We start from the raw sequence: 25,693 nt of genomic DNA, 5'->3' as shown, positions 1-25,693 counted from the left end.
AGATTTCATTTTCTTTCTTGCTTGCTTGTTTCTTTCTTGCTTTTGCACATTATTCTGTAGGTTTGGCACTTTATGTTTTGCCTATAGATTGATTTGCAGTATTTTAGGTAAATTGCAAAATAAAATGTTATTTTTGCATAATTTAGATGCTATTATTATATCTTTTTCATTTAAAGTTTAACACATGACGTATATTTTTGTTAAAGTTAATTTTATTTCAAGTTTTTAATTTTACTACAAGTTTTATTTAACTATAAAATAACCCCGTTCAAATGTGTGTCTTCATCTAAAGCTGTTTTAAAGAGAATGAAAAACAGGATGACACTTTTTATTTTGATCTGTAAATCCTCTCCTAAAACACTGCAGCATTGTCACCATGCTTTGGAAAGTCCTCCCTTCTGCAGCCAGCAGAAAATTATGTGATAATTACAAATATTGTGACATTTTGGGTGGGTGGTTTTGTGTATGTAATGCACAGTTACACACCCTCCTCTCTATTATATTTCATTATACTTCATTACCCAGGTGCTCCAAAATGGGGATTGCAACAGAAGCAGTTTAGCATAAACGAGGGAAGGAATGAGTGTTGCTCACAATGTTTCCAAAGTCCTTATCAATCCCCTGCCCTTGTCCCCTGCCACTCTCCACAAGTCAAATGGAGTCAGTCTCCCTCACACACTTTCACACACTCCAGGTAAAAATAGGCCCTGATAGGTCGACATGTCACCGCAGTGCTGTTCGCTCCTGGCTACTTAACCTGAGCCAGATTCTGCCTCACTCATACTCTTGAGTGTTGTATGGAAACTACTCTGTTCACATTACAAATATTTAATGGTGCTTTTAGGTGCTTGTTTACCTTTTGGATTTATATTTAAATTCTTTTGGAATTTACATCTCCCCTGACGCTTCCAAGATGTAGATGAATTTGTTTCTTCGTTTAAATCGAAAAGAAATTTAGAATTGCATTACCTCGCTCACCAATGAATCCTCTTTGGTGAATGGGTGCCATCGGAATGAGAGTAAAATAAAAATATCCCAGTAATCCACAAGTAACGAATGTTGTGGATAGAGGGCCTGTATTTTAGTTTGAATTTAAAAACTTAATAAATTAGGGTTTTTTTTTATAAACATTCAGCTTTTCATTTTACAAAATGTTAATTGATTGGCAAATTAACTATTCGTTTTAGCATTAAAGCCTTTCTCGTGTCCAAGCATAATATACATTTGTTAGTTAAATTTAGAGACAAATTGCTGTTAGAGCTCTTAGAGTGCTCTTAGATTGGCTTAACCAATGAATTTAGATGAATTTAGACCAGTAAGTCTTTATTTTTGCATCTTTGCTTAAATTAAAGGTGAAACTGTAGTTAATAATAGTTAACAACAATGAGAACATCAAAATTTAATCAAACATGAAATTTTGAAAAAAAAATTTGGGGGTGGGCAAAAAAGAGAATCAAATAAATGTATAAAAAATAATAAAATAAAAAATATATCTGATTTATTTACGACTTTATGGTATAGTTGAAATCGTTTTTAGTTTGTTAGAATGAGACATATAATATTTTCCACTGGGCTGCAACACTTTGGCTGAACTCTTTGGATCTCACTGAAATCCACATTTGGTAAAGTTTGTGTCAGTGTACGCTTATGTCATGAAGTATTTCGTACCTCTGCTCTCAATTCGCGGTGATGAAATCCAGTAATTTGTCAAAATCTTCACATGAAAAGAGCCGCAGGAGTATCAGACCCGCGTTTTCACAGAACCGACAGAGGATCTTCCAAAGGTAATTCATTCTTTCCGGTCACATACTTGACAGACAAATTGCAGTGAATGCAAGAATGACTAGCTCGGCTTTGAGAGCAGTTTACCGTGAACATTTGCGTCATTTTCACATCAGATGTTATTCTGATCCACCCCGGACTACAATCAGAGTCAGACATCATTCCAGATCCTATCGTGACTGGAATTGGGAATGGATGGAGAATGAAGTCAGGTCAGACTTCAGGAGAATCGACACAGACAAAAACAACATGCTCTGTGTTCACTGCTGTTTCTTTCACTTAACCATTGGTTTCATCTGTTTGTATTCCTGCTGTTGTTTGTCTTTCATCCCGTCATGGCGGTTCTGTGGCAGAGAGCCTCATCCAGTTTGAGTTTAGGCGTATGTGTTATCTGTCAATAGCACGCTGATGAAGAGGTGTTTATTCGAGTTGCTACGTTACAGACCACTGTCATAAACAAAAAAGCGGCTGGGTGATTGAAAGCAGACATTAATCAGAGGACATTTGGCCGTTTTGAGATTATCGCTCCATAACTCTGCCCTCTTGGCTGATTAACAGAAGTGTTACCTACCCTTTTAGTGGAATACCCGTATTAACTGAATGACAGACTGTGCCTATGTCAACCATCAATCACTTGCTTGTTTCTTTTAAAGCTACAGATACTTGCCAGATACCTTGGTGCAGTGTGATTGACAGATGAGTGGGTGGTACTTCGTTGTTGTCTGGGACTCTTGTGAATGGATTAGCATATACCACCGATAAAGTGCACATTTGTTTTCAATGGTTTTCGAATGTGGTTCAAGAAGATAAATTAGTGTGCATAAAATTGTATAAAGTGTGGTCTGGATTTAATGGGTTTTGTATTATGTTTTCATTATGCCTTATAGTCAGCAAATCTTGTTTCATATGTAGTAAGGATCTCTAGCCCTGAAATATCAAGCTATTGTTTTAGATATCAGCAGCAAATGTGTCTTCGTTTGCTACACGTTGCTGATTGTGACCCATAAACAAACAACAACCCAACTCAGCTTCAGTAAAAGCCTGGCAAAGCTTTACAAAGGAGGAAACCCAGTCTCTGGTGATGTTTATGACATCCAGATTTAAGGCAGTCATTGCCAGCAAAGGATTCAACAAAAAATATTAAATATTAACTATTTATTTATGCTTATTTAGTCCCCGAAAATGTGTGTGGGGCTGTGTTTAAAAATGGTTGTAATTAAAGCTCAGAGTGTGCACTTTAAGCCCATATTCACAGAGAGGCCTTAGCCTAAGCCAGGATTAGGCCATAGTTCAATTAGAACATTTTTATAAACATGCATTAAAAAAACATTACTGGTGTGCATCTTAAGACAAAAAAAAGGTTTTTTTTTAACTTTAATATGTTTTGGTCAGCTGCAAAAAAAATAAAAATTGTGCTTGTGTCCAAATACAGGAAGTTGATATGAACTCATAACCTCATGAACTCTCATATAAACTCCTCTAATTCCTCTTTAATTTCTTTAATGTGTTTGCAAATTTGTCTTAATTGAAAATTATTTTACTTTTTTTAAGAGAACCTCAAGCGTCAAAAACGATTCACAACGATGTAGATTTGGTGGAGTCATGTTATATTTTTCTATATTTTTGTTCTTCTTGTTCGTCTCGTTGCACTGTGTAAATCATTTTTACGCTTATCGTTTTTCAGGAGCGATAAGAGGATGTTGTTCTGGAAAACAAGGAATGGGAGGCAGCATGTGATTGGATTACATGGAATTCATTACTGTCAAATGTTAACTTAGTTTTTTCAACCTACATATTTAAAGGGTTACCTCACATTAACTCTGCCAATATATTTGCTTCGCTTATTAAAAGAAAAGTCTTATTGTGAGTGCCATGAGAGATTAACTGAGCGTAGCGTTTTGGCTCATGAGATTTGATGATTAAGACGCTGATGAACTGTAATCTTTTATTTTATACGTTTAACGCTCATTGTTTTTTCTGTGGGTGTGGAATTGGCAGTGCCTGTCTCATTTATCCGTTTCGTTCGTCTTATAAAACAGATTGCGTTCTCCTGTGTCACGGACAGATATCTCTTTGTGTGTATTTGTTGTTGGTTTTTCACACAACAATGAGAATTTTATCATCATTACACACCTCGTGTCATTCCGAACCCACATGACTTCCTTTCCGAGCTGCTCTTTTTAATGAAAGTAGACGGTGATTTTAGGGTTCGGAGCCAGACTTTCAACATCTCTGTTTGCGTTTCACAGATGAAATAAAATAATACAGATATGCGGTTGAATAAATGATGTAAAAATGTGAACTATTTCCGTAACCGACAGTGGAATGTCAAAGAATAGCATCAGAGCTGTCGGATCAGAGGTGGAATTTTCCTGAATTTCCTCAACATCGACTGTTGTTCTCCTGCAGATTGAGATGTCTGGTGAAGCAGCTGGATAAGGGGGAGGTGAACGTCGTAGATCTGAGGAAAAACATCGAATATGCCGCGTCGGTTCTGGAAGCAGTGTACATTGACGAAACTAGGTAAGTGAACGCTTGGCTTTCAACGCTCTCGCATGTAAGGTTGCCAACTATAGCGGTGGAAAAGAAGTTACACTCTTTTGTTCTTAATACAATAAATGCCGTTTGAGTGGCAGGTGACTGCAGAGTATGCTGTAAATAACATCAAAAGGCTGTACTGTGCAGTACAGTGTATGCTTGTTTTCAGCTATGTAAGTGATGGTTATAAGGTCTGTCGGTGATTGATGAAAGCGCTTAAAAGCGGTCAGAGTTTTAATGGCCTTGTAAAGTGTCACTTACTATTATACACATACCAGTTTAGCTGCTAGCATGCCGATTTATAACACTACGCTTAAAGGAAAGGTGTCTGTGAAACAATTTTCACTCTGAAATAAGTACCAGCAAGTAACACTTGATGTAAACTGTGTGTAAAATATTATTTTCATGATTTTTAAACTTCAATGATTTTTGTTTTATTAATATATTTTATACAACTTGCAAAACAGCCTGTCCTCCCACAAAAAAAAATGACCGTATAGGTTGTTTATGCAAGTAACTTATACAACCTATGTTTATTATTTACTATTTTAGGTTAAGCGCCCTCTAGCGTGTAAAAATAATGACAATGCCATGTTGCGTCCGTCGCGTTTTTGTTCGTACGAATCACACCCTGTTTTAATCACCGATCCCACTGTAATTAAAACAGTATTTTGATGGGTGTAAATTTGTACAAATGACCATACCTAATCCACAGCTAAACCTACCCGTTACAAAATCTTAAATCATAACCTGTTTATGTATTATGAGCGTTGGGCGTTGTCAGGTTTCAGTGGTGTAAGTGCATTGTCACATCTCATGAACGTGATGCTGAGCTACAGGCTGAGCTACACGAGGCCGAATTATGAAGCAGATAAAATAGTACTGGAAATAGTGTAGGGGCGGCACAATTGTAGTATAGACTTTGATGGGCTGTATTTCAGGGATTTGTGTAAACAGCCTACACAGACGTATTGGTTGGAGGACATGTTGTTATAAATATTTTTATAATGTAAAGATTTTTGACTGACAACCCACGATAACTTGGGTGTCACAAACACTGGTGATTATTATTTTGCTGTCATGGCAACATTTCCAAAATGGTGGTCTGTCTGGATAGGTATGTTTCAGCATATGCAACAATTCTAATGTTTTAGTAACTTATTATTAGATTACACTTAACCTGGATTTAATACTTTTCTTGAACAAAATTATATAAAGCAAGTTACGAAAATATTGTAGTGACTTATATGTCACAGCAGGTTGTTAACATTATAACAGTTGATGGATTTATTTATTTTTTTAATTAATGCTTTAATCAGAGATGTGTTGAATTGATCAAAAGCTTTTGCATTGCTCAAATAAATACTGTACTGAAATTCCTATCCATTAAAGAAACCTGAACTAATTGCACAGCTTGCTGAATTGTGCGCGCAATTCACTAATTCTCTCTATTTCTAATTTGTGTTCATGATTTAGCAAATCAAGGGATCTAATTGTTATAATGTTTCACAATATTACTGATTTCACTTAATATAACAGCATATTTTAAATTGTAATTTTATTCAAATTCAAATGCATTCTCAGAGTAAAATTCTACAATACTGGATGAACAGCATGGGTCAGTTCTGACTAATGTTTCAATATTTCAACATTTCTTCCTCACCCAGCCATTCTAGGTGTGTTCGACTTTCTTCCTGGCTTTTCCAGGTTTAGTAATGCTGGTGGATAGTGACCATTACTTTGAAACTCTGTAAATCGGATATATCTGCAAGTACTGTAAGGTAAAACTAACCTATACGCCTTTGGGGGGGTTTCATATGTTCTCTGAAGCAGATCGATGGATTGTAACAAAAATGTTTTTAGTGTTCAAATTATAACCTAAATAACCCAAATACCTGACTTCCGTGTGTGCATCCCAGAGAGAGGTGCATAAGCTTGGCTGACTTCTGCCAAGTCAAAGGTCGGCCATGACGCGCTTTCTCGGGGCACACGCGACCATTTACGGAAGGTATTTAGGTTATAATTTGAAAATTGTATATTATTATATATATATATTATCTAAAATTAAATCAAATTCTTTATACAAAAACCCATCTATCTGCTTTGGAGGACATATGATATCCCCCAAAGGTCGTATAGATTAGTTTTACATATATCCGGATATATCCGATTTATAGAGCTTCAAAATAATGGTTACTTCGTGGAAAGTAAGTTTGAAGCTCTTTAAATTCCAAGCATTAACAAGCTTGGAAGAGCCAGGATCATTTTTTTTTAACTCCGACTGTGTTCTTCTGAAAGAAGAAAGTCATATAATTAAGGATAGTTTGGAGGTGAGTAAAATGTGCTGTAATTCTTTAAAGATGCATCTAGTTTTCTTCTAAGTAAACGTAGCTGCTTGGTTCTCTTTTTACTTTAATGGAGACCATAGGAAGGAAGTATAACATATTAATGGTATGAGTGTTCTCTCCCAGAAGGATTATCTAGTCCACGCTTTTGTCGTTCAAGCATTCTCATCTTTATTTCCAGCAGGTTCACATTCATCTGAAGAGTATACATGCTCAGCTCGCTCCCCGTGGAAGTCAGCCTCACAGTTAGTCGGCAGAGCCAGGCATCCCATGGGCCCTCGATCCTAATTAACCGAGACCTAGAGCTCTGTCTCTCGGTTGTGCTTCAGACTGACGTGTACAGAGCGCTAGCGTTGTCCCACTAGAGCCCTGACAGCCTCTCGTTTGATGGGCTTGTGTTTAGACAGACTCAGCTATGGCTAATTACGTTTTCCTAATGACAGGCACAGGATGTATTTCCATGGTAGCAGCTTTGAGCAATTTTAGCTTGTTACTGGAACTCGGCGAATATTTGTTATGATAACATGTCGCATTTCCTGCGCCGCTCGGGCTTCCTACGTAAGACTGAGCAATAACAGTCACTATTCTTTCTGCCGCATTCATTTCTCAGGAAAAGCTTATTTATTTAATCTTATGCTGGTTGCTTAAGGTACTTCAGCGTTGAATACTGCCTTTCTCTCCGATAGAGCGAGGGCAGGATGAGTCACGGCACTATGAGAAAATGAGCGAGTGGCTGTGGAGACGTTTTCTTGCTTTCTGTCTGCACATACTCGTAAACAGCACTTTCAGTTCAGAACATCACACAGTTGTGGAACTGCATTTGGCTTTATTGGTCACAAAAACATGTACAGATCACATTTTACCATATACTAATGCTTTGTATGAAAGTATTTTGCCCACTACAACACATAATTATTAATATAAAAAGATCAATTGCGTTAATAATGGATATTTTAGGGCTGTTATATCTTTTACTTTAGAGTTTTTTAATTCTCCTTATTGTAATAAATGTATTTTTGTGTGTGGGAGAGAGAGAGAGACCCTGGACCACAAAACATAAGTAGCATGGGAATATTTATAACAATAACCAAATATACACTGTATAGATTAAAATTATATATATTTTTTAATGCCACAGATTATTACAATATATAGTAAAGATTCTGTTCCTGCATATATTTTGTACATTTCCTATCATAAATACTTTTAAAACTTCATTTTTGATTAGTAATATTCATTACTAAGAACAGCTTTAAAGGTGATGTTCTCAATATTGATATTTTTTTACCCTCAGATTACAGATATTCATATAGTTATATCTTGGCCAAATATTGTCCTATCAAACCATACATCAGTGGATTATTTATTTGGATTATTTATTTGGATTTTGAAAAATTGACTACTTTACAATGTATATGTTTTATAATACTATATAATCCTTTATTAATGTTTTAGAATATAATGTAATTATTTTATTAATTTATTGTTTTAATATTTTGTATTATTAAATTAAAGGAATGAGAGTACTTTTTTTCATCTCTAATAAATAAAATATTATTAAAATATTTTCAGGCATATTATTTTAGCCAATAAAGCATACATTAGGGCTATGTTAATGTTTATTTTTCACTTCACTTCACTGCTGTGTAAATAAAAGAGTGAATCTCTTTCTTTCACCACACACAACCAAACACATACACATTTTACTAAATACAATACCATTTCCATTTCAAGGGTTTATTTGTTTCTGTTTTTGAAAATGGGCTGCATTTCCTATAAGGATTTTTTTTTTTTACTTAGGTGTGAAATATGACTAGGACATATTCCTGACAGGTTTTGTAAAACTCACCCTATTACAATCCACATACAGAACCAAAAATAACGCCTAAATGCAATATTCTTAATCTTTACACATCAGTTATTGCACATTCCAGCGATTGTAACACCACCGACGCACATCTGAATGTAGGCTGCAGCCTCCTATGGGTTTTACAGCCCTGTACTTCTGATTTCCAATGATGTTTTCTGTCACTAGAGCACAGATTCCCTGCTGACCGATATAGGTCGACCACATGCGGATATAGGTCGACCAGACTGTATGTTTTCAATTACCGAAGCTGAAAACAGTGTTGACAGATGTCATGATGATTATTAATGTTTTCCTGTTTTTATTGACTTTTTGTATTATTTGCGATATTCAGAACTTAATATTCGAAAGCAGAAAATGGTAAATTTTATAGTGCTAAAATATTTTGGTCCCACTTTTTATTAAGTGGCTACTATCCTTTATTAGTGACTACTATGTATTTACATTTTAATTAATAATTTGGTACAATGCAGTTACTGCGTACATACATGTTTTTACATTGTACTTATATTTTAAAAGATACCTAATATGTAATTAATTACTGTAATTACATTTATTATTAATTACACTGTTGACCAATCCCTTTAACCCATCTTTAAACCCATACCACCAAAACTTTACTCATCCCACCTCAATAGCAGCAAAAGTGTTTTGCAATACAATATGAGCACAATAAGTACATTTCACTCATTTCTGATGTAAGTGCATAGTAGTTAAGGCCACCTAATATAAAGTGTAACCAATATTTTTAATCAGTTCATCAAAACTGCTACCAATTGCTACCGCTTGCACTCCTTTGCCTCGCTTAATAACATACAATATTTATCTTGGTAAAGGTCATGCTGTAGACTCTTCACAGCAGCTACCGTAGGCTCTTTGTAGTAATATCCTCTCTGAAAATCTTTGTTGTTCTCCAGGCGGCTTCTGGACACAGAGGATGAGCTCAGTGATATCCAGGCAGACTCTGTGCCCATGGAGGTGCGAGATTGGCTGGCCTCCACCTTCACCAGGAAGATGGGAGTGGTGCGCAGACGGCCGGAAGAAAAGCCCCGGTTCCGCAGCATCGTTCACGCCGTTCAGGCTGGGATCTTTGTTGAACGGTATCTATTCTGCTCGTCGTTATCTAAGAGTTAGTGTGTTCGCCATGATCAGAAATTAAACTCATTAATATTAATATTCTACCGTTGTTTAATCACCCTCATGTTATTCTGATATTGTTTGAAAAATGCCGATAACCAGACATTTTTAATTTTTACAAAAAAAAAAAAAAAAACATCTTGCTTATCAACATTCTTCAAAATAACTTTTCAGTACTGAAAAGTATCAGTCCAATGTTTATTAGTATATATATAGCACATATTCTGCATGACGATATTCTACATCCCTAATCCTACCAAAACCTAAATAATCAATAAGCAGCAAAGTGTATAGTTAATGGTTTGTTAATAGCCAGAATTGGACTTTTAAATAAAAACATGCTAACATTAAATTTAAAAATAATGTAGAGCATTCTAAACTAGTTCCATCTTGACCAAGGTGTGTCCTTTAAAGGAAGTGGCCTAGGTAGGCTGCTCACTGTTTGACCGTTTTATATGTGCCCCCTAAGTGAGTTTAAATCATACAGACAATCCCATTTCACAGACCTGCCTGTTTTTTTCCTGCTAACTGGGAAAATGTCTACCAAGATTACTGACACGTAAGACTCTCTTAAGGGCTTGTTCTGCATAATCTTTTCCAGTAACTGAAAATGAATGTCTCGATCCACTCCATTTGCATCGCAGCCGTCCTCTCTGTGGCATGCACTCTCATGTCTGAGTAATGTGCGCGAGCCGCTCCCTCTTACATGGGCAGAGCTCCTCATTTCCATGGAAACTCATTCAGAATGTCATAGACACCTGTTGAGCTTGAAGCAATGATCATCGGGTGCTGTGTGATATTGAACGCATGTTAGGGCTCTCTTAATAATAGATAGGAGAAAAAAAAAGATTAAAAAAAAAAAATATAAGAAAAAAATTATATATATATATATATATATATATATATATATATATATATATATATATATATTAGTCTTACAACAAGCTCAGAAATTCAGAAATAGATTAAATAGATTAAATGTAAGTGTTAAAGATAATTATATAATTATATGTATAATTAAAGTTGGAATGTTTTAGTTGCCTGCTAGAATGATGTCACTTGGAGTATGATGTCATCAAGGAACTGTTATAGTAAAATAAAAAAGAGATATATAGAGATATTACAAAAAAATACAGAGATATTACAAAAGACTAGCATTAGATGATGTCCAGGTGATAACTGTTGAATTTAAAACTCACACAGTGAGCTTATTTATTTATTTTGCTCTTCATATTTAGAAAAAAATGTTCTGTGTGATCCTGTTCATTTTCCATTATTATGATTTATTAGCCAGAGCCAAGTTAACAAGTACGCTGGAACCGAATTTGATCATGATGTACTATTATTTTGGACTCTGGACTGTGAGAAATAGCATGACGTTTTAAGGTTTTAAGTGCTTTTCCAGACTTATTAAAAAAGGAAAATTTTAGTGTTATGCCCTGCATATTTTTTTGCCTTGATTCCAACTTGAATGTTCTCGTGCAAGGGAATAAAGTTCTGTGAAGGTTCAGTCAACCACATGTAGATGTATCAAAACTGAATTTATCGCCGCTGTCAAAATCCAAAAAGTCCAGTGTTGTTTCTGCAGTTTGATCCCTGTATGTAATATCCTCTCCTCCGTCCTCGTCTCTTAAACACTTCAGTGAAGCTCCATTATTACTACAGACTTTAATAAAACCCTTCTGACTGTGATTAACAATTGAATGAGCTTGTATAATGTCACTTACAGTGTCAGCTTAAAGGCTTCTCTGAGATTCACTTAAAAACTTTTTTTATAATATAAAATCATAGTTTTGATCCGATGAACATAATTTATATAAGTAGTTTAAACCTCTTCTTTCACACGAAGAATTTAGGTTAAAGTTTGTATAAATGTACAAGAAATGTTATATTTTACATTAAAGTCAGAAGTTTCCAACCACTTTAATCATTAGCCATACATGATGTGACGGATAATTCGCATGCATAAAAGAAAGAGCTTTTTAAAACAGTTGTAGATAGAGTATGCAGTAATACTTCCAAAAAATATTCAATACCAATTAATTAAATGCAATTAATTATGGATCCATGCGAATCTGTAAATGTAACATTACATTGTGATTTGTTCACAGAAATGGCCATAGTCATAGAAAAAGGCTTATGATGGTTTGTGTGTGTTTGCAGAATGTACAGAAGAACATCCAACATGGCAGGGTTGACCTATCCACCATCTGTGATTACTGCTCTAAAGGTACAGATTATCTTTACGCTAGACTATAACATGGCTTTAGTCCGTTTCCTTAAACTTTTATACTGTATCTGCCATGAATTCATAGGAGTCTTGCTCTTTTTCAGGATGTTGATAAATGGTCATTTGACGTCTTCACGCTTCAAGAGGCGAGTAGTGAACACGCTCTGAAGTTCCTGGTGTATGAACTTCTCACCAGATATGACCTGATCAGCCGCTTCAGGTACGAGAAACTGTGAAAAGCAGACACACATCCAAGACTGCGATATTAAATGCATTGCTTACCTGGGATACTGACTCATACACCCTTAGGGAAACTGCCGTGCTGCCACTGAATAAAATTAAATCTGTCATTTACTTACCCTTATGTCCTTTCGAAACTATATTTGTATTTGCATCCTTTTTTATGCAGTTACGAAAAGTAAGGACTGAAGTGTTCAAGCTTCAAAAGTACGCAAAAAATCTTTGCAAAAATATTACTGTATTTACTGCATTTAATTTTTATTAGTAATTCAGTTCATTCTAATCAATGAATCAGTTCAGATTCATTTAATTAAGGAGTACTCTATAACTGATTCAGTCTGATTTAGTGATTCAGTCTCAGAAACCAGATTCAATGTTCAATTAAGATTAGACTCAAATAATGTGTCATTACTGACAAAAAAAATCATTTTTCATCAAAAGATTCTAAAATACAATGGATAAGTTAAATGAGCTAGTTTTATAATATGCTTTGCAGTTGTTTTGCATGATTTTTTAATCTTAAAAGCTTCGATCTACATTCTTTCTGACTGCATGGAAAAGAGTAACAAGCTCATCAAATAATCTGTTTGCATTCAATGGAAGAAAGAAACTCATACAGGTTTGAAAGTGAGTTGTTATGTAAACTGTTTTTATAATACATTATGATTTCATCCTTTTGGTATCACACTTTTTTCTTAGCCAAAGTTTTACCCAAAGCCGATGCTGTCTCCAAAGCATGCATGTTTTTTTCCCTGCAACAGAGATTTATATGTGATATACATCTGATACGAGTCATCTGACATTTTCCATCTGCGCTCTTTCTTTGTTTTTCACCATTGTGTCGGCTCTCATCACCTCTTACCCTTTTCTCCAGCACAGTGACGACAGACTGTAAACTCACACGCACGGAGCCTCATGATTACATTGTAAATGCAAGCAACACATGTGGCCTGTGTTTGGGTTTAGATGGTCATGTATGGAGTCCCTTCTCTTCGTATGATTACACATGGATATAACTCTCCTGGAAACGCTCTTTTACACTTTGGCTGCCTGTGACATGCTCCATTAATCTGCTGTGGCTGGATTTAAGCCTGCAAGCCCATTCTGTGTCTCTAGTTGGGTTGAAAATCAGGAATGAGTTCCATTAAAAATCATTTAAAAAATTATATGGATGTTGATATTTTTATTTTCTATTTTTATTTTTATTTATTTAATTTTTATCATTTCTATTTAGTCTTCATTTATTTTTCATTTTTATTTTTGTGTTATTAGAACTTTACCTTAAACTTTTTTAGTTACTTTTCAGTGCATCATTTTCATCTTATATGCTGCTTCTGCTTTTATATTTTTATATTATATATTATTTAGTTTTAATTATGGAAAAAGATTTTTAGTTTGAGTTAACAATAACAACAGTGTAGGTATATTTTAGTACGGTGTTCTATTAATCTCATTGAAAGTCTACAGATGTTTAGATAAAGATAAAATAAAAGATTTAGGAGTTTGCAGTCTGCATTTACTGTAATTATGAAGGAACATAGAGGGCAAAAAGACTCACAAATCACTGACAGAAAAAAATAGACAATATTGTTTTTGCCTCAAAAAGTAATTGTGAGAGAAAGTTTTAAACAAATCTAATCCAATTTTCTTTTATTTAATTTATAAATAAAATAAAGTTATTTTACCTTAAAGATGTGAGATATAAGATTGAAATTATTAGATATAAAAGGCACAATTATGTTAAATTAAGATAAATAACTAAAATAAATTTTCATTTCTGCAGCATTTAAAAAAATAATAATAATTTAAAAAATAAAAAAAATATTTAATTTTTTTTTATAAATTATTTAAATTCTGACCGACCCCAAACTTTTGAATAGTAGTGTAGTTAAAACAGTTATGCTATGTTTTATTTTTTTTCTCTGTGCAGATACCAGTGTCCTCCTTGGTGTCATTTGTGGAAGCTCTGGAAATCGGCTACAGCAAGCACAGAAACCCTTATCACAATCTGATCCACGCTGCCGATGTCACGCAGACAGCACACTATCTGATGCTACACACTGGCATTATGGTGAGTGAGCGCTCAGTGAATTGTGCATGCATGTCTCGCACCCACAAATATGACATCTGTTTGTAGTCAATATGAGCTGAGCGCTTGAGGTCTTAACTCACAGGTTAATACGCGCAGCTGTTGAAATTCATTTCGATGATGTTGAATCACGGTAATGATGGTTATTTGGGTAATGACTGACTGGTTTGCTCTCTCACAGCACTGGCTCACTGAACTGGAAATATTGGCCATGGTGTTTGCCGCTGCTATCCACGACTTTGAACACACTGGAACCACCAATAACTTCCACATCCAGACCAGGTGTGTGGTGACCATAAGAAACAGCCAGCGGTTTCAAATAAGCTACCTTAAAATTTTCATTTATCCAAAATTTCCTCACCTTCAGGTCACGAAGGTACCTGCTATGAAAAATAGCTTTACACTGGCTTTCAAAGACACAATAACATCAGACCTGCATCTGCAGGAAATTCTATGAAATCTAGACATAAGCAAGCTAATTAATATTTAGTATTTAAGTTAAATACTTGTTTCTTGTTGTAAATTAAATCATATTGTGATTCAGGTAATGATTATATATTTTAATTTCAATTACATGAACATTTTTTTCTTTGAAAATATTTTCTATTATTAATAAATCTTCAAATTATTATAAATTATTTTATTTAAAATGAAGCCTTATGGCATGAATTAATATTTGTAAAATATTTATACAATTTGTATTATTATAAATTATTTTAATAAGCATTTCTTAGGCCTTAAATGATTTTTTTTAAAGGTAGCTTGTCGCAGTGCATTTGCATTATTGCCTTAAATTGGACTGAGGCTTTTAAATTTGGCCATATCGAGTTTTTCTAAAATTATAATGATGCTACCTAGCATTTGGAACAGTGTTTGCATCCAGAGCGTATCTATGATGCATTAAAATGCTGCCTACGTAGGCAGCTTACTAGGTTTTGGACTGGAGCCTAGTGTAAAAGCCACAGAGATAGTGTATGTGTATGTACTAGACAGAGATATAACACTGATCACATTCTAACACAGTTTATCTTGCTTCTGGTGGGTTATTGCGGAGCTCAGAGTAGGACTGATCATGTGTTCAATTAATCTTCAGTGGCAGGATCTACGTCAGAATCTCCGCTCATGTTGTTGTTGCTTTGTGTTAATTCACGTCAGGCAGAACATCTTTTTTGCATTAATACACGCCAAAGGATCCTTGAGTACAGGTCTTATTTTGTGTGACAGCCCATGGCAGACGTCATTGTTCTGAAAAGTAGATCACAGCATTAGAAACGGATGGCACTGCAGCATGCAGGGGTTTTGGAGGAGCGCTCCATCGTCAGTGATGGGGAAAAATGGAGCCATTACTCTTGATATCTCTGATTACTGCTGATGTTCCACCTCAGATTTACTCCTCAAGAGAATAAAAAATTAATTCTGCGTAATAGCTGTGTGTCTCACTGAATAAAATGGGGTTTTCTTAGAAATACACGTGTGAAGATCTCCAGAATTTGGGTTCAGAAAAAGCCCTCTTATTTTCAAGAAATACGTTTGCTTGTTTGGGTTTTAATATGTTTTTGTGTCAAATTAATGACAAACTATGTGTTTTTGTGTATTTTTAAATTTAATTTTCTATTGATCAAACATATATTTTAGGCACCACAAATTTTCAACATATATAATAGAAAAAATATCTGCAGAATCATGTGACATTGAAGACTGCAATTTTATATATATATATATATATATATATATATATATATATATATATATATATATATATATATATATATATATGTGTGTGTGTGTGTGTCACGGTAGTGGTTTAAGTAAATTAAACTTAAACAGATTTAATCCTCTAAACAGGCAAAATAAATATATGCAGGCAGACAGAACATAAACCACGTATGGAGCTCGATGATCAGACAAACTGAACACAAAACACAGGACTTAAATACACAAGGTAATTGACTAAATTAACAAGAAACAGGTGAAGACAATAATATAATTAATAGGAAGGGAAGGTAGGGCACACAGAGCACATGACACAAGACAAAAACAACAACAAAAGATCCAAAGATGTGACAATATGTATGTATATATATATATATATATATATATATATATATATATATATATATATATATATATATATATATATATTATATAATAAATATTATAAACATTATTTTATATATATATATATATATATATATATATATATATATATATATTATAATAATTCAAATGCGTTATTTTACTGTTTTTTTATAATATCTAATAAATGCAGCATTGGTGAGCAAAAGAGTCTTCTTTTTAAAACAGCATACAATATACAGCAGGTACTTTACTTCACTTATATTAGCACTTTTTAATGAAGCAGAGTAAATAAAATGTTTATAACGTCTTCGATTCTTGCATGGGAAGGAGAAAATCTGACGCATGTCCAAGCTGCTCTTTTTCGTACCAAAAAAATGTCTATATTTCTATATTTAAACCGGTCCAATAAAATATGTCACTGACGTTAAATGATAAATCCCAAACCAAAGGTATATAAAATTCTGAATATATACAAGTGCAACTGAAATCACAATTCTTGTGTTAAGTTTAAATATAGCACTTTTAGATTCATGATGTAAGTTTGACATCAATGATGCCAAATTAGTTCTTCTGCGTCACATGACTGGCAACAAACTGACAGGTTCGAACAACCGAGGGCAGTATTATTAGCCAAAATGACTGAAATTTTCATAATTTCTTTTTACAAAACTTCAGAACACTTGAAAGGTACTGTATGAGTCATATGATCTACTTTCATCTTGTTTTTATGGTTCTTTTTGAAGACTGACAGCCCCTGGTGACAATACGTTTTCATAAAAAACATCTTTTGTGTTCCACAAAAGAAAGAAAGAAAGAAAGACTTCAAATGACGTGAAGTCTAGCTAAATGATGATGATGAAATGTTTCATTTTTAAGTGAACTAACAAAGTTATTTCAAAAAATGTAGGATATTTTTGACTCTTCTTTCCTCGATCCTGCACAGATCGGAAGTAGCCATCCTCTACAACGATCGCTCGGTTCTGGAAAACCACCACGTGAGCGCAGCCTACAGACTCATGCAGGAAGATGAGATGAACATCCTGGTCAACCTCTCCAAGGATGACTGGAGGTACCCTGGGGAGGAATGGAGGATCTGTTCTGGGAAAGTGGCTGTGTTTTGAGTTGTGCTGTGTCGTGTTTTCACAGAGAGCTGCGTACGCTGGTGATCGAGATGGTCATGAGCACAGATATGTCCTGCCATTTCCAGCAGATCAAGACGATGAGGAACACTCTGCAGCAGCCCGAGGGGTGAGTGGTGCGCCTGTGGTGTAAACGCGAGGCCGTATTATGGGTTTTTAAAAATGAGAAAATGCGTGACTGAGCTCTGACTCTGAATCATTGAAACGAGTCATTTGAAACCCAAGACGCTTCATGTTGATGTCAAGCATATTGCCCTTCCTCTTGTTTGGAGTTTTCGCGTTGGTCTGAATGAAACAGCAGTTTCCCCGGTAACACTGTACACAAAGTAAGCAGCAGTGAGCTCACAAACGCTGCTTTTAAGTGAAATTGACCAATCACCGCAGATTAGCATCATGCAAAGGTGGGGTTTCGAAAAATGAACCGTTTGGGTGTCGTTGAGCAATTGAGGTAAAAATGAATTCATATTACAAGAAAATGAAAGTGGTTTTTGACCGGTTAGGGTGGTACTGTATGACATATATGCTGTGTGATGAAATAAATGCTTTAAGGCTAGAGACTTTTCTCTTCGTTAATTTATGAATTATAGTATTTGTTTTGTTTTCGCATCCATTAAGCTCCAAACAGAATCAGTCGACACAGGACATTAACTAGGCTCATAAGATTATTAACAAAAACTACTAAAACTCCAGGGTCTATTTTCCCAGTTTTCCCAGGAAAAAAAAAACATTTCAGATCTACATTTATTTTCTCTCTTTTTCTTTTTTTTCTTCTACTTCAGATGCGTCTTTCTGATGGAAGAAATCCTTTGCTCTGTTGGCAGAAATTATTTTTAACAGGACTTTAAGTGGAGTAATTTATTTTAAGACTCTTGATATCTTAAATTTCACTTGACGTTTCAAGTTTATTTAAAAATGATTTTATGTCTGCTTGTTTACTCTTTACTTAGGCTTTTTTGTCAATGCCAAGGAGGACAAATTATATGCTAAGTGACTAGATAATAAACTCAAAACTGAATATACACTACTATATAAAACAAAAATTTGTAGTTGGACAATTATACTGTATGCGCTGCATACTATAAAAATAGAATTAAGACTACAATATTGTAAAATAATATTACACTTTTAATTTTTATATATTTTATTTTATATTTTTATTTTATATATACATTTTAAAATGCTGTGAATTAAATCCTGTGAATTATTCTAATTTACTGATTTTGTACTCATGAAACTTAAAGTATCTTAATATACATTATAAACTATAAGTTTGAGCATTTTGACCATATAGTAGATTCAAGTATATATTGTGCTTAAAACACATTTGGCAGTAGTAATATTAATGTTTTTATTTATTCCTTTAGTGTAGTCTTTTTCCTAACTGACTTAGCAGTATAAATCTTAATAATATAAATAATATACATCTTATAATAAACAAAGTAATGTAGGCGGTATTTTAGCCAAAACATAGCTGTTAATACAGTTGTTAATTACAAATATTAAACAGAGAAAGACAGACAGAGGCTGATGGTGCCATTTATACACAATCCCTCTTGTCCTTTGTTTGCAAGTGTGTGTGTGTGTAATTTATGAATTCCTAATTTGTTTACATGCACTCCAGTGGCTTTTACAGCTAGTGTTTGTGATGAAGTGTTTGCATGTGACTGATGAAGCTCTGATGAATTTGTCAATCAGAATAGACAAGGCTAAAGCGCTGTCCCTGATGCTGCTGCGGCTGATATCAGCCATCCCGCTAAGGGCTGGAAACTGCACTACCGCTGGACACAAGCGCTCATGGAGGAGTTCTTCAGACAGGTACACTCTTCATAATATTTATCTCTCATAACAAACAGATCTCCCAGAGACACACACTTAAGAGATGCAAACATTATCATAGGGAAAACTGGAGTCCATCCAAGAGCTGTGTTATTTTACTACCATTAAGATAATTTAAAAAAATATATTTTAAATAGTGCTGTCAAACGATTAATCACATCCGAAATAAAAGTTTTTGTTTACATAATTGTCACGGTCGTGGTTTCGCGGAGAGAGCACTCGAGAAGTGAAATAAACTTAAACAGATTTAATCCAAAATGGGCAAAATAATAATAAATACAGACAGGCAGAACAAAAACCATGTAAGGACATCGTATGGACATTGACGTTCGGACAAATGGAATACAAACACACAGGACTTAAATACACAAGGTAATTAACAAGACACGGCTGAAGACAATAATACAATTAACATGAAGGGAAGGTAGGGCACAGAGAGCACGTGGCACGACACAAACAATAACAAAAGAGTCCAGAGACGTGACATTACTCACCCCACGCGGAAGGTGTGTCCTCGCACCTAAAGTAAAATCAAAACTTAGAATTGGGGGATACCGGATCTTGGGAGGAGATTCTGGTGGAGGACGGCCCCCCCAAGGGTCCAGGGAGGTGCAGACGGAGGGAGGAGACAGGAGGAGTCCGGAGCAGGAGGAGATCCAGAGCCCAGCCATGGAGGGAGGGAGGAGCCATGGAGGAGTGGCCATTGACTCCATGGGGCAGACTGCCGGCGGCGGAGGAGACTGAGGTGGAGAGCCGAAGAGCCAGGGTGATGCCGAGGCGCTGGAGGACCAAGGCGACGCCGCAGGCTTCAGCGGCCGATGCAGAGACGGGGGACTGGAAGGGCGAGGCGGAGCCAGAGCGACAGAGGACTGAGGTGGAGCCGGAGGGAAGGAGGAGCCTGACAGAGCCAGAGGGATGGAGGGACGAGGCGAAGCTGGAGGAGAGGAATCCTGAGGCGACGGATGGTCGACGACTGACCAAGGTGGAGTCGGAGGGACGATGGAGCCTGGTAGAGCTGGTGGACTGACGGACCATGGTGGAGAGGAGGGAGCTAGGAGCCTAGGGGGAGCCAACGGGCCTACGAGCCGATGTTGAGTCCGGGACTCGGAGGCGGGACGGTTAGGCCAGGGATTCTCCTCCACCCACAACGGCGATGGAGACCGGCAGACCCGTGGTGAGCTCCAGATGGTGAGCTGAGGATGAGCTGAGGGGCTGCTGGGATCCATTGACGGCGTGTGGCCAGGGTGGGATCCATTGGCGGCGCGCTGGCTGCACGGGCACTGGGGAGCACACGTGGTGCGGGCACTGGAACTGGACGGAGCGCTCGTGGCGCAGGCACTGAAACTGGACGGAGCACACGGGGCGCGGGCACTGAAACTGGACGGAGCGCGGGCACTGGAACTGGAAGGAGCGCGGGCACTGGAACTGGACGGAGCGACAGGCGCAGGCACTGGAACTGGACGGAGCGCACGGGGAACAGTCTCTAGAGTGCGCCCTTGAGGCAGGCATTCAGGATGGCTGGGCGGAACCAGCGGGTTAACAGGATGGCTGGGCGGAGCTAGCGGGCTAACGGGATAGCTGAATGGGAACAGGAACTCTGGATACAGGGGAGGTGCCCAGTCTAAGTCCAGGTCGACATCGTCCAGCTCCTCTTGTAGATCCAGCAGCCCCAGGTGGATGATCAACTCATCCTCAGCCGATGTGCAGTGGGCGGAGCTCCACTCCGCGCTCTCGTTGCAGTCAACTGTCTCCACCGTGGCGAACTCTGTTGCCGGCTCACGCACCTGGTCTGTCGCAGTCGGCTCGGGTCCGGTGGCGCTCCACAGCTCTGTCGCTCTCCTCAGCGATGGTTCTGTGGTCCTGCCTGACTCCGCGACTGCGCCATCGGTGGGCACAGGCTTGGGCTCCGCAACGCGGGGAGATGATGGGCTGGGTTCTGGATCTGGAGTGGGGCTGGTGTCGTTGTCCTCCAGCGCAACAGTCATAAGCGAATTGCAGGACACCAGCACGATGTATGTGGCGATGCTCTCTCGAGGGCCGTCCCCGGACAACTTCACTCATGTGGAGTTGTCGAGTCCTCGGAAGTACAGTGAGCAGAGGAAGCTGTCCGGGTGGCGCGAGTTGTTCGCGAGGGCGAGGAAGTCCTTCATATAACCCTCGAGAGAGCGATCCTCAGCAGGATGATGAAGTTTGGGGGTCGTTTTTTTTTAAATAAATGTTTTAATTATTCTAGTTTCAGTTAAATAACCATATGTAAGAGTTGATGCACATAAGAATTGCATTGTATTGTGTGTGTGTGTGTGCGTAATAGAATAGAATAGAATAGGAGATTTTTCATTTAGAGAGTGAGGGAACCTGTCATTTAGAGAGTAAAAATTGATAAACGTGCAAAGTTGCACATGAACTTAACCAGGATCCATTTGCATTCTGAGTTTGTTTTGGAAGTTGCTCTCAGAATCCCATTGGCTCAGAAATCACGGGTACATGATGTCTCTGTCTGCTTTGCTTCTCAAGCACAAAGACGCAAGAGGAAAGTTTTATTACACTATTCACAGGACTCTGAATCGGGGTGAGTGAGTAATTCTTTCTGCTTCTTTTATTGTCTCTGCAGGGTGACAAGGAGGCAGAACTAGGGCTGCCATTCTCTCCACTGTGTGACCGGAAAGCTACCATGATTGCCCAGTCTCAGATAGGTACAGTAGTGCACACACACACACACACACACACACGCACGCACACACACCGAGGCCGTGTTTGGAACAGCAATGCTCACATACTACCTCTACTATGACTGTGTAGTATTTGTGTTTGCGTGAAATAGACAGACGGTCGAATAATGTATTCCATAATGCCTTATGCTCAGCTTGACCTTCCATTTTCAAGGCTGACAAATAAACATTGTTATTTTGAGTCATTGTTTAATTGGACCACCAAATGTTAGGTGTTAATCTTAATACTAAAACAATAGATTAACACCTTCAGATACTGTTTTAACAAAACTTCAGTGTTTATTCAGAACGGGGCTTTTTTAAAATTTAATTGTATTGATTAATCGATCAAATAGATCACAATTTTAGCTGAGATATGACAAAATTTTATGTAGGGGTAATTATTGCTTCAGTTGAGAAAAAGCATTGAATAGACATTACAAAAACTACCTTTAGAAATAAATATTTTGGTTCAACATTGTATACATTTTCATAAATGGGTATTAGGGTTTTTTTTTTAGATCAGCATGAGTCAGTATGTTTGGAGCGACTGATACAGTTTTTTTTATCTTTGTAAAATATATAACATACATTTTTTATTTTTCCTGTGCTTTTATATATTAAGTTTAGATCAATTTTATTTAGTAATTGTATTCATACATTTATTGATTTATTTATTTTCAGAATAAAAACAATAAAAAAACTATTTTAGAAAAACAAATAAAAGTTAGATATTGATTATATATAAAATAATATATTATTGTTATATAAAGTTAGAAATCTGTGTGTGTGTGTGTGTGTGTGTGTGTGTGTGTGTGTGTGTGTGTGTGTAACAGAATAGAATAAAATAGAGATTTTTCATTTAGAGAGTGAGGGAACCTGTCATAAAAATTGATAACCGTGCAAAGTTGCACATGAACTTAACCAGGATCCATTTGCATTCTGAGTTTGTTTCACTTGAGGCTGCTCATGCACATCAATGTATTCTATGCAGAATTTGCATATTTGTACACACTATATATATTATAATACTGTAGATATATTATAGTATGAGAGACTAGTACTGTATAAGAACAGTGTTATTATTCTGTTGAAAACGTTTAGTACCGTCATGCTCAGCTCTTTTCTGCCATCAAGAGGCTGCTGAGGCAGTTACATGCTCTCTTGTATTATTTAATGGCCCTCATAAAATAAATGTGTTTTGATTTAATGACACAATAACTAAAGGCGTCTAGATTGGATCAAAAGCCATTATCGCTAATGAGTTTCTAGCTGGTTAAATAAACAGGTTTCTAAACAAATCTTTTTTTTTTCCTTGAAAGGGTTCATCGATTTCATCGTGGAGCCTACGTTCTCTGTTCTGGTCGACACGACAGAGAAGATCATTAGTCCTCTCATAGAGGAAGCTGTCAAATCTGGGGGTGTGCGCAGGTCAAGGTGAGGTGACGGCCACGTGTTCATCATGGTGAAGGTGTTTGGTGGAGAGATTGGTAATCTGCGTGTAATCTGCCGTCGCGGTGCAGTTTGACAGGTCGGGGCTCGGCTGCGGTGGTGGAGTCAGTGCAGAGACACAGCGGTCGGGGTTCGAATGACGAGCAGGGGGGCACTACAGATTACTCACTGTGCGGCATCGACCTAAAACGAGTCCGACACCTGCTCTCTGAGATCATCCAGAACAACAAGGAGCGCTGGAAAGAGCTGTCTGTGCAAGGTCTGCATCTGTTTGCGTTTCTGACTCTCGTTCATTACAAGCAAATAAATACGTGAACATAAAAAAATGTTTCAGATGTGCATATGTTAAGGCTTTAGATTAGACATTTTAATTAGCGTTTTAGTATCTCTAAACATTTGCGTGGTGGTGCAGCAACAAAACAACTTTTACTTTGGAAAAGAAAAATATATATGTATAAATGAATGCATAACAAGCGTATACATATAAAACTGAAAGTATAGAAAGAAATTGCATACATAAAATAAATACTTAATACGTAAAATATAATTTAGCATTTTAAATATAATTTCTCAAAATATGTTTACATTTAAATAAAATGGTAAGATATTATTAAAATAAAAAAATAACATTTATATTTTATTTCATTAAATTTTTATATTATAATTAAATATTAAATACACATTGTTCTGAAAACAGTGATAAAAACAATACTTTTGTTTTTAGTTTATAGTTTTCAAAAATGAAGAAACAACTTAACAGAGATGTTAAGTTGAAGATTTTGTGGCATATTGCTTATTAGAGCTGCAAAACATAAACCAAGAATAATTACATTCAAAATAAAAAAATCTTTACATACTACATTGTGTAATGTGTATATCTATTACATATATATGTATACACACACACAGTTATATATGCATATATTAAGTAAAAATATGTTAGATTTATATATAAAATATTTATATTCATATTTAATAGAAATTATACATACAAGTACAAATATATTTACTTTTTTTAAATATGTTCATGTGTTTAAAAATATGTTATATTTACATAATAAATATACACAGTACACACACATGTAGTATGTACATATTATTTTTAATTTTAAATGTAATTAATCTTGGTTAATTGTTTTGCAGCTCTAATAAACAATATGCCACAAATTCTCTTCAACTTAACATCTCTGTTACATTCCTTCAAAATAAAAAAAAATTCACAGACATTAACCCTTGTTGTTACACTTTTACATTTATATGTACATATAGTTTAAGTCTTTATGTTTTAAAATTTCCTGTTCATTTCAGCATTACTCATTTACTATTTTTTTAATTTACTAGAAATTTGTAAGTAAAAATGTTTTCTATATCATTTTTACTCAATTTTAATTGACCCATCAGTTGTGACCCGTAAGTGTTTCATAAGATACAGTCCGCAATCTACAGCTGATCTCACTTCCTGTCTCTTCCCAGAGTTGGCCAACAAACAACACGAGAGAATGTCAGACCTGGAAGAGGAGCCCATGAGGAACACACAAGTCACACTGTCCCGCAGCAGTCCAGCCAGAGGGAGTCACGACTCAGAGTCCAAGTCCCTGAACGAACTCAACAATACGGACTCCACTCACTCTTCCCAGGACTCTCTGGACCAGAGCTCCCAGTCCCCGACGGAGGGGCCCGGCGAAGGCTCCCCAGAGGAGCACAGCTCAGAAACTCTGCCTTGGAATGGCAAAAGCGCCTAACGTCACACAGACGCAGCCAAGCCTGAATGTTTTTAATCACAAACAGGACGATGTACATAGCATTGTCCTCATTGTATTGTAATGCTATTATACTCTCGGGCTCGGAGGGCTAATTGTGCGGACGGATGCGCCGAACGTCCACGCAGCGCGTCGTAGAGACGGTAGTGTGCGGTGTTGTCATTGCGACTGTGTTATTGCCGGAGATAGACCTCTATCGTCCCCTTGAGGAGGATTTAGCGAGCCCCTGAAACGCAACGCTACCTATTCGCTTCCCGGGCTTTATTCATGTTGGTTCTATTACGATTTACGTTTTTCTTTTCTCTCTCTTTTTTGGTTTTGTTTGTAGACTGTCATTATTTATTAAAGATTAAAGAAACGTGACACTTTTTTAAAAAAAATAGGCTCATTTTCCAACTCTCCTGAAGTAAAACAGTCGAATTTCACAGTTTTTGAATCCATTCAGTCTGGCGATAGCAATTTTAGCCGTAGCTTAGCATAGATCATTTAAT

The 25,693-nt window shown here is 36.5% G+C and overlaps 1 protein-coding gene across 1 annotated transcript in view; it reads left to right on the top strand.

Moving 5' to 3' along the window:
- The window catches only part of LOC122352034 (calcium/calmodulin-dependent 3',5'-cyclic nucleotide phosphodiesterase 1A-like), a 57,246-nt gene extending 31,652 nt beyond the window's left edge, over positions 1 to 25,594 (top strand). Inside the window, 15 exon segments of the mRNA XM_043249520.1 lie at positions 4,192 to 4,305; positions 9,450 to 9,632; positions 11,833 to 11,899; positions 12,004 to 12,119; position 12,701; positions 14,070 to 14,210; positions 14,410 to 14,510; positions 17,251 to 17,376; positions 17,454 to 17,555; positions 19,142 to 19,173; positions 19,176 to 19,261; positions 21,894 to 21,975; positions 23,313 to 23,427; positions 23,514 to 23,701; positions 24,916 to 25,594. Of these exon segments, the coding sequence (XP_043105455.1) occupies positions 4,192 to 4,305; positions 9,450 to 9,632; positions 11,833 to 11,899; positions 12,004 to 12,119; position 12,701; positions 14,070 to 14,210; positions 14,410 to 14,510; positions 17,251 to 17,376; positions 17,454 to 17,555; positions 19,142 to 19,173; positions 19,176 to 19,261; positions 21,894 to 21,975; positions 23,313 to 23,427; positions 23,514 to 23,701; positions 24,916 to 25,184 (1,723 nt within the window). The 3' untranslated portion in view covers positions 25,185 to 25,594.
- Positions 25,595 to 25,693: the final 99 nt, after the last annotated feature.

The sequence above is a fragment of the Puntigrus tetrazona genome, chromosome 9, assembly GCF_018831695.1.
Source record: "Puntigrus tetrazona isolate hp1 chromosome 9, ASM1883169v1, whole genome shotgun sequence".
NCBI classification, from domain to species: domain Eukaryota; kingdom Metazoa; phylum Chordata; class Actinopteri; order Cypriniformes; family Cyprinidae; genus Puntigrus; species Puntigrus tetrazona.
The sequence above is the reverse complement of the archived record's forward strand: the minus strand, read 5'-3'. Positions and strand labels throughout refer to the sequence as shown.